The sequence below is a fragment of the Notothenia rossii genome (genome assembly GCF_949606895.1).
Source record: "Notothenia rossii genome assembly, chromosome: 2".
NCBI classification, from domain to species: domain Eukaryota; kingdom Metazoa; phylum Chordata; class Actinopteri; order Perciformes; family Nototheniidae; genus Notothenia; species Notothenia rossii.
The window spans coordinates 96,230,240-96,242,904 of record NC_136904.1 but is presented as its reverse complement, the minus strand read 5'-3'; the positions used below and the strand labels follow the sequence as shown (position 1 = coordinate 96,242,904).

The window sequence follows — 12,665 nt, the reverse complement described above, 5'->3', positions numbered from 1 at the left end:
GAGTCTGGTGGTTTTAGTCCTGATGCTGTCCCTGAGTCTGGTGGTTTTAGTCCTGATGCTGTCTCTGAGTCTGGTGGTTTTAGTCCTGATGCTGTCTCTGAGTCTGGAGGTTTTAGTCCTGATGCTGTCTCTGAGTCTGGTGGTTTTAGTCCTGATGCTGTCTCTGAGTCTGGAGGTTTTAGTCCTGATGCTGTCTCTGAGTCTGGTGGTTTTAGTCCTGATGCTGTCTCTGACTCTGGTGGTTTTAGTCCTGATGCTGTCCCTGAGTCTGGTGGTTTTAGTCCTGATGCTGTCTCTGACTCTGGTGGTTTTAGTCCTGATGCTGTCCCTGAGTCTGGAGGTTTTAGTCCTGATGCTGTCTCTGAGTCTGGTGGTTTTAGTCCTGATGCTGTCCCTGAGTCTGGTGGTTTTAGTCCTGAAACTGTCCCTGAGTCTGGAGGTTTTAGTCCTGAAACTGTCCCTGAGTCTGGTGGTTTTAGTCCTGATGCTGTCTCTGAGTCTGGTGGTTTTAGTCCTGATGCTGTCTCTGAGTCTGGTGGTTTTAATCCTGATGCTGTCCCTGAGTCTGGTGGTTTTAGTCCTGAAACTGTCCCTGAGTCTGGAGGTTTTAGTCCTGAAACTGTCCCTGAGTCTGGTGGTTTTAGTTCTGAAACCTTCCCTGAGTCTGGAGGTTTTATTCCTGAAACTGTGTCTGAGTCTGGTAGTTGTAGTCCTGATGCTGTCCCTGAGTCTGGAGGTTGTAGTCCTGATGCTGTCCCTGAGTCTGGAGGTTTTAGTCCTGATGCTATCTCTGAGTCTGGTGGTTTTAGTCCTGATGCTATCTCTGAGTCTGGTGGTTTTAGTCCTGATGCTGTCCCTGAGTCTGGTGGTTTTAGTCCTGATGCTGTCCCTGAGTCTGGTGGTTTTAGTCCTGATGCTGCGGTACCGCCTGCCAGACGACATCAGACAGAACAGTTTATAAGGTATGTAAGGGAAACTTCTGCAGCAATGGAGAGTCAGGACTCAGAGAGACACGAGGAGAGTTGGAGCTTTGATGTCAAACACTGATGTTTATTTCAAGTATCGGCCGGAGAAATTCACATCACAAGTCACACAGCCAGAGATTCTGACTGCCCTGGTGGGTTGCCATGTCAAAATCTGACCAGCCTCTCTCTCAATAGACCTTTTAACATGTTTGGCGTGTGTTACCATTAGCATACCGCACCACTGTCGAACAACGCCGACACACCGGCCTCGTCCGATCCACCACTCGCACTCCATCATTATTGTAGTCCGCAGGGAACCCGAAATATTCCCACAGCTGATTTAAAAGAAGCAGGTGGGTTCTAGCTCCTGTGTGTTATCTGAACTCGCCTTACTAACTTTTCTTCTTCTTATATTTTGTTCGTTTTGTTGTTGTGTTTTCTTCTTGTTCTTCATTTGTTGTTTTAGGGCGGCAGGCAAACAGCTTTTAGGCGCAATACCGCCCCCTGGATTATAAATAGTGTAGTGAATACTGCCCTGAATGACAGACCTTTTTTCCCACTCGTAAAAAAAAGGCGTATTCGTCGTGTGACTGCATGCGCCGAACCGTGACGTCACGGGACGAATACGGATACCGTTACACCCCTAACAGGGTGCAAACTCAAAGAGTCCATACATATTTACATCCATCTTCTCCCGCTTATTCGTTGTGGGGTCGCAGGAGTATCAGTTCTAGCAGAGAGCCCCAAACTTTCTTTTCCCTGGCCACATCAATATCAATATCCATACATATTTATGAAATGATATATACAGTATGATAGTGAGCATGCTGATGTGATGTGTTTGCTCAGTCTGACCCAGGCTCTGCAGCTGGAGGTCAGGAAGCTGCAGTCAGACTGCGACAAGCTGAAGGCTGAGGACCACAACAAGGAGCAGAAACTGCAGAAACTCATGTGAGTTGGTGCACGTCCAACAATACATCACTATAACATGATAATATCATGTGAAGATATAACATTAGCTGTTTGTGTTGTGAGCTCTCAGGTTCCTGAACGAGAAGAGGGAACAAGCCAAAGAGGACCTGAAGGGTCTGGAGGACACGGTGGTGCGTGGGTCTTATGTCTTTATTAGATGTCTCTTTATTAGATGTCTCTATATTAGATGTCTTATTGTGTGTCCTCCCACAGGCCAGAGAGCTGCAGACTCTGAACCACCTTCGGAAAGTGTTCATCGAGGACCTCGGGGCTCGAGTCAGGAGCGTAAGAAAACTTCTTCTACCGACCATTTATTAAAACAACAGTTAAACACATCAACTTTGAAAGAGTCCTCTCCTGCTGATGTTCACGCTTTAATGTTCATGCTTTAATGTTCGCGCTTTAATGTTCATGCTTTAATGTTCACGATTTAATGTTCATGCTTTAATGTTCGCGCTTTAATGTTCATGCTTTAATGTTCACGCTTTAATGTTCGCGCTTTAATGTTCGTGCTTTAATGTTCGCGCTTTAATGTTCGTGCTTTAATGTTCGCGCTTTAATGTTCGCGCTTTAATGTTCACGCTTTAATGTTCGTGCTTTAATGTCGTGCTTTAATGTTCGTGCTTTAATGTTCGCGCTTTAATGTTCACGATTTAATGTTCGTGCTTTAATGTTCGTGCTTTAATGTTCGTGCTTTAATGTTCACGCTTTAATGTTCATGCTTTAATGTTTGTGCTTTAATGTTCGTGCTTTAATGTTCGTGCTTTAATGTTCACGCTTTAATGTTCGTGCTTTAATGTTCGTGCTTTAATGTTCACGCTTTAATGTTCGTGCTTTAATGTCGTGCTTTAATGTTCGTGCTTTAATGTTCGCGCTTTAATGTTCACGATTTAATGTTCGTGCTTTAATGTTCGTGCTTTAATGTTCGTGCTTTAATGTTCACGCTTTAATGTTCGTGCTTTAATGTTCATGCTTTAATGTTCGCGCTTTAATGTTCACGATTTAATGTTCGTGCTTTAATGTTTGTGCTTTAATGTTCGTGCTTTAATGTTCACGCTTTAATGTTCACGCAAACGCTCTTACATGTTTCTTAATTATTTCTTTAATTCTGAGAAAAATGTGAAATTCTTAAAAATAAATTACATTAGATAATCTAGGAAAAATTAAAATTATGAGAAAAAAGGCAAATTATAAATTAAAGTAAAAAAAAAAAAAGAATTCTGAGGAATTTTTGAAAAATAGTTGAAAATCTGAGAGAATTTAGTGAGATTCTAAGAAAAAACCTCTGTTTCTCTTGTTGTCTGGGAGGTAAGTGAGAGGTTAGTGAGAGGTTAGTGGGAGGTTAGTGAGAGGTTAGTGGGAGGTTAGTGGGAGGTTAGTGAGAGGTTAGTGAGAGGTTAGTGGGAGGTTAGTGAGAGGTTAGTGGGAGGTTAGTGGGAGGTTAGTGAGAGGTTAGTGGGAGGTTAGTGGGAGGTAAGTGAGAGGTTAGTGGGAGGTTAGTGAGAGGTTAGTGAGAGGTTAGTGAGAGGTTAGTGGGAGGTTAGTGAGAGGTTAGTGGGAGGTTAGTGGGAGGTAAGTGAGAGGTTAGTGGGAGGTTAGTGAGAGGTTAGTGAGAGGTTAGTGAGAGGTTAGTGGGAGGTTAGTGAGAGGTTAGTGGGAGGTTAGTGAGAGGTTAGTGAGAGGTTAGTGAGAGGTTAGTGGGAGGTAAGTGAGAGGTTAGTGAGAGGTTAGTGAGAGGTTAGTGGGAGGTTAGTGGGAGGTAAGTGAGAGGTTAGTGGGAGGTTAGTGAGAGGTTAGTGAGAGGTTAGTGAGAGGTTAGTGGGAGGTAAGTGAGAGGTTAGTGAGAGGTTAGTGGGAGGTTAGTGAGAGGTTAGTGGGAGGTTAGTGAGAGGTTAGTGAGAGGTTAGTGGGAGGTTAGTGAGAGGTTAGTGGGAGGTTAGTGGGAGGTAAGTGAGAGGTTAGTGGGAGGTTAGTGAGAGGTTAGTGAGAGGTTAGTGAGAGGTTAGTGGGAGGTTAGTGAGAGGTTAGTGGGAGGTTAGTGAGAGGTTAGTGGGAGGTTAGTGGGAGGTTAGTGAGAGGTTAGTGGGAGGTTAGTGGGAGGTAAGTGAGAGGTTAGTGGGAGGTTAGTGAGAGGTTAGTGAGAGGTTAGTGAGAGGTTAGTGGGAGGTAAGTGAGAGGTTAGTGGGAGGTAAGTGAGAGGTTAGTGAGAGGTTAGTGGGATGTTAGTGAGAGGTTAGTGGGAGGTAAGTGAGAGGTTAGTGAGAGGTTAGTGGGATGTTAGTGAGAGGTTAGTGAGAGGTTAGTGAGAGGTTAGTGGGAGGTAAGTGAGAGGTTAGTGGGAGGTAAGTGAGAGGTTAGTGAGAGGTTAGTGAGAGGTTAGTGAGAGGTTAGTGGGATGTTAGTGAGAGGTTAGTGAGAGGTTAGTGAGAGGTTAGTGAGAGGTTACTGGGAGGTAAGTGAGAGGTTAGTGGGAGGTAAGTGAGAGGTTAGTGGGAGGTAAGTGAGAGGTTTGTGAGAGGTTAGTGGGAGGTTAGTGAGAGGTTAGTGAGAGGTTAGTGGGAGGTTAGTGAGAGGTTAGTGAGAGGTTAGTGAGAGGTTACTGGGAGGTAAGTGAGAGGTTAGTGGGAGGTAAGTGGGAGGTTAGTGAGAGGTTAGTGGGAGGTTAGTGAGAGGTTAGTGGGAGGTAAGTGAGAGGTTAGTGGGAGGTTAGTGGGAGGTTAGTGAGAGGTTAGTGAGAGGTTAGTGGGAGGTAAGTGAGAGGTTAGTGGGAGGTTAGTGGGATGTTAGTGAGAGGTTAGTGAGAGGTTAGTGAGAGGTTAGTGAGAGGTTACTGGGAGGTAAGTGAGAGGTTAGTGGGAGGTAAGTGGGAGGTTAGTGAGAGGTTAGTGGGAGGTTAGTGAGAGGTTAGTGGGAGGTAAGTGAGAGGTTAGTGGGAGGTTAGTGGGAGGTAAGTGAGAGGTTAGTGAGAGGTTAGTGGGAGGTAAGTGGGAGGTTAGTGAGAGGTTAGTGTGAGGTTAGTGAGAGGTTAGTGGGAGGTAAGTGAGAGGTTAGTGGGAGGTTAGTGGGAGGTTAGTGGGAGGTTAGTGAGAGGTTAGTGAGAGGTAAGTGGGAGGTTAGTGAGAGGTTAGTGAGAGGTTACTGGGAGGTAAGTGAGAGGTTAGTGGGAGGTAAGTGAGAGGTTAGTGGGAGGTTAGTGAGAGGTTAGTGAGAGGTTACTGGGAGGTAAGTGAGAGGTTACTGGGAGGTAAGTGAGAGGTTAGTGGGAGGTTAGTGGGAGGTTAGTGGGAGGTAAGTGAGAGGTTAGTGGGAGGTAAGTGAGAGGTTTGTGAGAGGTTAGTGGGAGGTTAGTGAGAGGTTAGTGAGAGGTTAGTGGGAGGTTAGTGAGAGGTTAGTGAGAGGTTATTGGGAGGTTAGTGAGAGGTTAGTGGGAGGTAAGTGAGAGGTTAGTGGGAGGTAAGTGGGAGGTTAGTGAGAGGTTAGTGGGAGGTTAGTGAGAGGTTAGTGGGGAGGTAAGTGAGAGGTTAGTGGGAGGTTAGTGGGAGGTAAGTGGGAGGTTAGTGAGAGGTTAGTGGGAGGTAAGTGAGAGGTTAGTGGGAGGTAAGTGGGAGGTTAGTGAGAGGTTAGTGTGAGGTTAGTGAGAGGTTAGTGGGAGGTTAGTGGGAGGTTAGTGGGAGGTTAGTGGGAGGTTAGTGAGAGGTTAGTGAGAGGTTAGTGGGAGGTAAGTGGGAGGTTAGTGAGAGGTTAGTGAGAGGTTAGTGGGAGGTAAGTGAGAGGGTTAGTGGGAGGTCATCATCAGTCTGTAACCTCTGTGTATCATCAGTGTGTAACCTCTGTGTATTTCCTTCTTCTCTCTCAGAGCTCAGAGAGCGACAGCGACGAGGCTGGAGGCAGCCTGGCTCAGAGGCAGAGGATCGTCTTCTTAGAGAACAACCTGGAGCAGCTCAGCAGGGTCCACAAGCAGGTAATAATACACCTGCATTAACAGGTCCACAAACAGGTAATAATACACCTACATTAACAGGTCCACAAGCAGGTAATAATACACCTGCATTAACAGGTCCACAAGCAGGTAATAATACACCTGCATTAACAGGTCCACAAACAGGTAATAATACACCTGCATTAACAGGTCCACAAACAGGTAATAATACACCTGCTGTAGCAGGTCCACAAACAGGTACACCTGCATTAACAGGTCCACAAACAAGTAATAATACACCTGCTGTAGCAGGTCCACAAACAATTACACCTGCATTAACAGGTCCACAAACAGGTAATAATACACCTGCTGTAGCAGGTCCACAAACAGGTACACCTGCATTAACAGGTCCACAAACAAGTAATAATACACCTGCTGTAGCAGGTCCACAAACAGTTACACCTGCATTAACAGGTCCACAAACAGGTAATAATACACCTGCTGTAGCAGGTCCACAAACAGGTACACCTGCATTAACAGGTCCACAAACAGGTAATAATACACCTGCTGTAGCAGGTCCACAAACAGGTACACCTGCATTAACAGATCCACAAACAGGTAATAATACACCTGCTGTAGCAGGTCCACAAACAGGTACACCTGCATTAATAGGTCCAAAAACCTGTTGTACTAGGTTTAAGACCCCGAGAGGACCAGGACTCTGAGGGGTTAGGACAGGGGAAAGGAGCTGCTTTTAGTGAATGTCTTAGTAAATGTTTTAATAAATGTTCCCCTCTGTGTTGGTCAGCTGGTTCGAGATAACGCTGATCTTCGCTGCGAGCTGCCGAAGTTGGAGAAGCGTCTCCGGGCGACGGCAGAGAGGGTGAAAGCTCTGGAGGCGGCCCTCAGGGAGGCCAAGGGGGTCGCCATGAGGGACCGCAAGCGCTACCAACAGGAAGTGGATCGGATCAAAGAGGTCGTCCTCTCCAAGAGCGTCTCAAGGAGAGGGCAGACCGCTCAAATCGGTGAGCAACGAATGTCCTGAGAGTCGAGTTTCAGGGCTAACACCAAACCCCAGGAGTCAGATCAGAATCAGATCAGAATACCTTTACTTATCCCACAGAGGAGAAATGTATATTTGTTACAGCAGAAAAGAGCCAAAGACATCTTAATGTTAACAAAGAAGCATGCATACAAAAAATATTAAAGATACAAAAGTAAAAAAATACACAATTTACAAAATACACATCCTGTAACAGTTCTGAAGATTTAGCTGCCAGGAAGTGTCCCTAGTGGCCAAACGGTGGTACTGCAGCTTCAGTGACTTCATTATGGCCCAAAAAGACTTTAACCCATTGACTTACATTAAGAAAGAGTTGCTGTAAATCAGCGGTTATTTTTTTTTAACTGAATATTCTATCAAGTATGAACGCTCTTATTTAAGACATTGGGCTATAAAATGTGTAAAATGCACTAAAAGCATCTAGAGTTATTTTCCATAAAAGAACTGAATATTTTGAGAATAAAAAAAAAAAAATCTTATATATATATTATGGCTGTCAGTCGATTCAAATAGTTAATCGCGATTTATCGCAAATTAATCGCACATTTTTTTATCTGTTCTAAATGTTTCTTAGAGGAATATTTTTCAAGTTTTGATGCTCTTATCAACCTATGAGTGGACAAATATGCTTTATGCAAATGTTTATTATCATTTGAACAATGAAAAATATTCTCATGAATATTAAACACAATAACCTCTGAACATTACAAATATTCACCTCAATTCAACCTGGAACCTCTCATACAATAATACAATACACATGGGGGGGTGGGTGTGTGTGTGTGTGTGTGCGCCTGTGTGTGCGCCTGTGTGTGCGCCTGTGTGTGTGTGTGTGTGTGTGTGTGTGTGTGTGCGCCTGTGTGTGTGTGTGTGTGTGTGTGTGTGTGTGTGTGTGTGTGTGTGTGTGTGTGTGTGTGTGTGTGTGTGTGTGTGTGTGTGTGTGTGTGTGTGTGTGTGTGTGTGTGTGTGTGTGTGTGTGTGTGTGTGTGTGTGTGTGTGTGTGTGTGTGTGTGTGTGTGTGTGTGTGTGTGTGTGTGTGTGTGTGATGGAGCTGCCTGGACGCTGCAATCATGTTGCGCGCACTGAGTGTGCTGACTTTTCGTACAGTGTCCCTCTGTCTGGCTGCCTGCATGAAGTCAAGTGCTCGGCGAAATGTCGCTCCTCTGTTTTCATTGAAACAGCTCCATATATCCGTTAGCGCAGCTAGCTAGCACCAGATGCTAAAAAACAAAAATACACTTAAGGTGTGCCCGTTATTAACGCGTTAACTTGACAGCCCTAATATATATATATATAAAAGACAGAATATGTTGAGAGTTTATAAAAATGTGGAATATTTTAAAAAGAAATTCAAATTGAATTTGGAAAATGTTGTAGTATTTTAAACTCTCCCTCTGCTGTCTCCCTGTAGCTAAGCCAATAAGAGCGGGCCATCATCACCATCATCCCACGTCCTCTGCCATCAGACCCCCCATCAGAGGGGGGGGGGCGGCCAGTCCCCGCCATCTGCCCCCCCGACAGCAGCAGCCCCATCACAGCAAGTAGGACAGGTGAGTCAGAACTGGTCCATGAATATCACATCTTTAATATGAATACGTGTTAATGCAGTCTTAACCCAGCTATGAAGCATTAATACAGGCTGGGTTCAGTTCTCTGATAACGCTACGGTGACAACAACACTGTGGACGTCTTTGTTAACATCAGGTTGTTTAAATAAAGGTTTATCACTTCCTTTCCCCACAGACGACTCTATACATTTCCTGAGGATCTCTCTCACCACTCTGCCTTTACTGGAACCAGATCTGTGTTAACACAACCACAGCTAATCCACTTTCACAGCTAATCCACTTTAACAGCTAATCTACTTTAACAGTTAATCCACTTTAACAGCTAATCCACTTTAACAGCTAATCCACTTTAACAGCTAATCCACTTTAACAGCTAATCTACTTTAACAGCTAATCTACTTTAACAGCTAATCCACCTTAACAGCTAATCCACTTTAACAGCTAATCTACTTTAACAGCTAATCCACTTTAACAGCTAATCCACTTTAACAGCTAATCCACTTTAACAGCTAATCCACTTTAACAGCTAATCCACTTTAACAGCTAATCCACTTTAACAGCTAATCCACTTTAACAGCTAATCCCCTTTAACAGCTAATCCACTTTAACAGCTAATCCACTTTAACAGCTAATCCACTTTAACAGCTAATCCACTTTAACAGCTAATCCCCTTTAACAGCTAATCCACTTTAACAGCTAATCCCCTTTAACAGCTAATCCACTTTAACAGCTAATCCACTTTAACAGCTAATCCACTTTAACAGCTAATCCACCTTAACAGCTAATCCACTTTAACAGCTAATCCACTTTAACAGCTAATCCACTTTAACATCAATTCCATTTTAACAGCTAATCCACTTTAACAGCTAATCCACTTTAACATCAATTCCATTTTAACAGCTAATCCACATTAACAGCTAATCCACTTTAACATCCATTCCATTTTAACAGCTAATCCACTTTAACAGCTATTCCACTTTAACATCCATTCCATTTTAACAGCTAATCCACTTTAACAGCTAATCCACTTTAACAGCTAATCCACTTTAACATCCATTCCATTTTAACAGCTAATCTACTTTAACAGCTAATCCACCTTAACAGCTAATCCACTTTAACAGCTAATCCACCTTAACAGCGAATCCACTTTAACATCCATTCCATTTTAACAGCTAATCCACCTTAACAGCTAATCCACTTTAACAGCTAATCCACCTTAACAGCTAATCCACTTTAACATCCATTCCATTTTAACAGCTAATCTACTTTAACAGCTAATCCACCTTAACAGCTAATCCATTTTAACAGCTAATCCACTTTAACAGCTAATCCACTTTAACATCCATTCCATTTTAACAGCTAATCCACTTTAACAGCTAATCCACTTTAACATCCATTCCATTTTAACAGCTAATCTACTTTAACAGCTAATCCACTTTAACAGCTAATCCACTTTAACAGCTAATCCACTTTAACATCAATTCCATTTTAACAGCTAATCCATTTTAACAGCTAATCCACTTTAACAGCTAATCCACCTTAACAACCATTCCACTTTAAAAGCCATTCCACCTTAACAGCCATTCCACCTTAACAGTCAATAAATGCTAATGTCCTCTCCGTCAGCTGTCTGTCTGTCTGTCTCTTTGTGGATAAGTGAGTTTATAATGAGATGAATAACAATCTAAATATTGTGTTTAGTGGCTTCAAAGAGATTCAAACCGAGTTCACTGATACTGAGTTAAACGCTCCTCTATTCCTAATTATCCAGAATCAAAAAGTCCACTAAAGTGTATAAATCAAAGTGGATCAGGGAAGTTCTGAGTGAACAATTCTTAAAATAAAGCACAGTGAAAACTTAATGGGCACAATTTAGACTATATTTTAATATATTCTGAGTAAAAACTGTCTTTTAAAAGTCAGAATTGATCTTTAGTATCTCAGTATCAGCTGGAGGTGATGCGTCGCTTCATGTTCACTCAAACCTTTAAACAATCTGTGAGTCTAGGAATCTATAAGATCAGTATTATTTAAACGTGTTTCAGTAACAGCTGTATCAGTGTTTGAGTGTCTTATAAAAGATAACCCACCGGGGAAATATGAGCCGTTAGGAATAACAGAATAACAGATGATGGTCAAATAAGTTGGTGTTTGACTATATAAGATAATATCTGGAATAAATGACCATCATTGTGTCATCAAAATACAGTTAAACCAACATTTTGTATATTTCTTTAACTTTTAAAGTGCCCGTATTAGTGAGCCTTATTTATAATAATAACTTTTAAATATTTAGTAATTTAATATATTACATTTTAATATTTCTTATGTCGTTCTACCTCATGATTTTATTAAACAGTATTGTTATTATTCCTAACGTTGCATATCTATATTTTCCTGAATGTTTTATCGCACTGATTTTATTTATTTAAAAATATCTCATTTATGAGTTTTCTACTTTCTGAGACGGTGATCCTGAGGGTTTTCATCCGTCATGTTTCTAACGTGTGACGCGTGTTTCTCCGTCTGTCAGTGTGTTATAAAGTGATTTCAGTGAAGTGCTTTTATTTTGAAAGGGAGAACCACAGTATGATTAAACGGGGACCAAACTTAACAAAACCTTAATGTTCAAAAGGACAAACGGTGATCTGTCATTGTTCTGAAATAAAATGTTAAATGAAATACGTGTGTTTGTGGTTTTTGTCCAGCAGGGGGCAGCACAGTACAGCGACCCGAAACTCCTCCATCAGGAGAAACAGCTTCAGAAAGGATGCAGATATAAAAACTCAAATGAAAAATATAAGTTGACTGAAAAAACTAATTGACCAAATAAATTGACCAAAAATTATTTGACCAGAAAAAAAGTGGACCAGAAAAAAGTTGCTCCAAAAAAAGTTGACTAAAAGATAAGATGTCCAAAAAATGTAAAGTGGTCAAAAATAAATACAAAGAAATAGTAGATTCCCCAAAAAATAGGTTGGTTACTAAAAGAAACAAAGTCTTGTTTTGGGGGGATTATAAAGCTGAACAACTGTCTCTGTCTCAGAGTTAGTCGTCTCATAACTTTAGTGTTTGTCGTATATGAAATGACAAGGTTAGCTACGTTAGCTAGCTAGCTTACAGCAGATCTGCAGTAACATCAGAAGGAGTCATGTGACCACATTGTTAAAATAAGACCATAACACATTTTAGTTTCCAACAACAGAGACAGTTGTTCAGCTTTATCATCCTGAACGTCACCAAGCTCCGGTCCTTAAGGAAGAGTTTTGGGCCGAAAGTTGACCAAAAAAGAAGTTGACCCAAAAAGTTGGCAACCGAACAGTTGAAAGCTGACAACAAATGTAAATAATGAAAAATAAACTGTTGACAAAAAAAATATATACAAAAAAAAAATGTTGTTTAAAAGAAATGTTTTTTTTCAGGCCACCATAGGATACAAACTGTACCTATCTATAACTGTTCTGTGCATCACTCTTTAGAGCACTGCCTATTTTTGGATCTCAACCCTCCTTATTTATTGAGTAAATTAAAGGATGTTCTTACGACTTGGTTCTGATCATCGGTTTATTGTTTACAGTCCAGTTCTGTTAACCTGTTGAGCCCTGAGCCTGTTTTTCAGGTCTCAGGCTCGAAAATGACACTCCCAGAACAAATGACCATACCTTCCCTTCTAAAAGGGTTAAATGAATCATCTTTTTTCTCAAAGTAATGATAAACCTGTGAGTTGGATGTACAAAAGTCAGAATCAATATAGATGTTTTTATATTTTAAAGTAAATTCAGATTGAACATAGTAAAGAATTTTAAATGATTGTGTCCGTCCAAAAATAAACCATGACTTCTAGTGAAAACCACCCTTGAAGGATGGGATGGTAGACTAAAAGCTTTAGGAATCCAAACTACAACATATAATAAGTACCCTGTATCAAGATTGATGCAAAACAAGTGACATTTGACCTTTTGAGAGAGGTTTAGAAAAAAACCCACTTCTGGGGTCATTTGGGTGGATTTTCCATACCTCTGGCCCCCCTTGCTCGATGTTGATGATTCACATCTCTTTTTAACCGTTTGAGCCAATGGAATCGAGGGGAAGTTCCTCAAATCCATCTAAACATTACCCATTGGTGAATGAGTGCCGCACAGCCAGAATGCCCAAAACCGGAAGCTGCGATACACTCT

At 41.8% G+C, this 12,665-nt stretch overlaps 1 protein-coding gene across 1 annotated transcript in view; it reads left to right on the top strand.

Moving 5' to 3' along the window:
• Nucleotides 1–11,169, top strand: part of LOC307030604 (kinesin heavy chain-like) — a 45,594-nt gene extending 34,425 nt beyond the window's left edge. Inside the window, exons 20-26 of the mRNA XM_079667112.1 lie at nucleotides 1,815–1,916; nucleotides 2,008–2,068; nucleotides 2,151–2,222; nucleotides 5,794–5,898; nucleotides 6,665–6,881; nucleotides 8,331–8,469; nucleotides 8,663–11,169. Of these exons, the coding sequence (XP_079523238.1) occupies nucleotides 1,815–1,916; nucleotides 2,008–2,068; nucleotides 2,151–2,222; nucleotides 5,794–5,898; nucleotides 6,665–6,881; nucleotides 8,331–8,464 (691 nt within the window). The 3' untranslated portion in view covers nucleotides 8,465–8,469; nucleotides 8,663–11,169. The remainder of the gene's footprint in view (nucleotides 1–1,814; nucleotides 1,917–2,007; nucleotides 2,069–2,150; nucleotides 2,223–5,793; nucleotides 5,899–6,664; nucleotides 6,882–8,330; nucleotides 8,470–8,662) is intronic.
• Nucleotides 11,170–12,665: the final 1,496 nt, after the last annotated feature.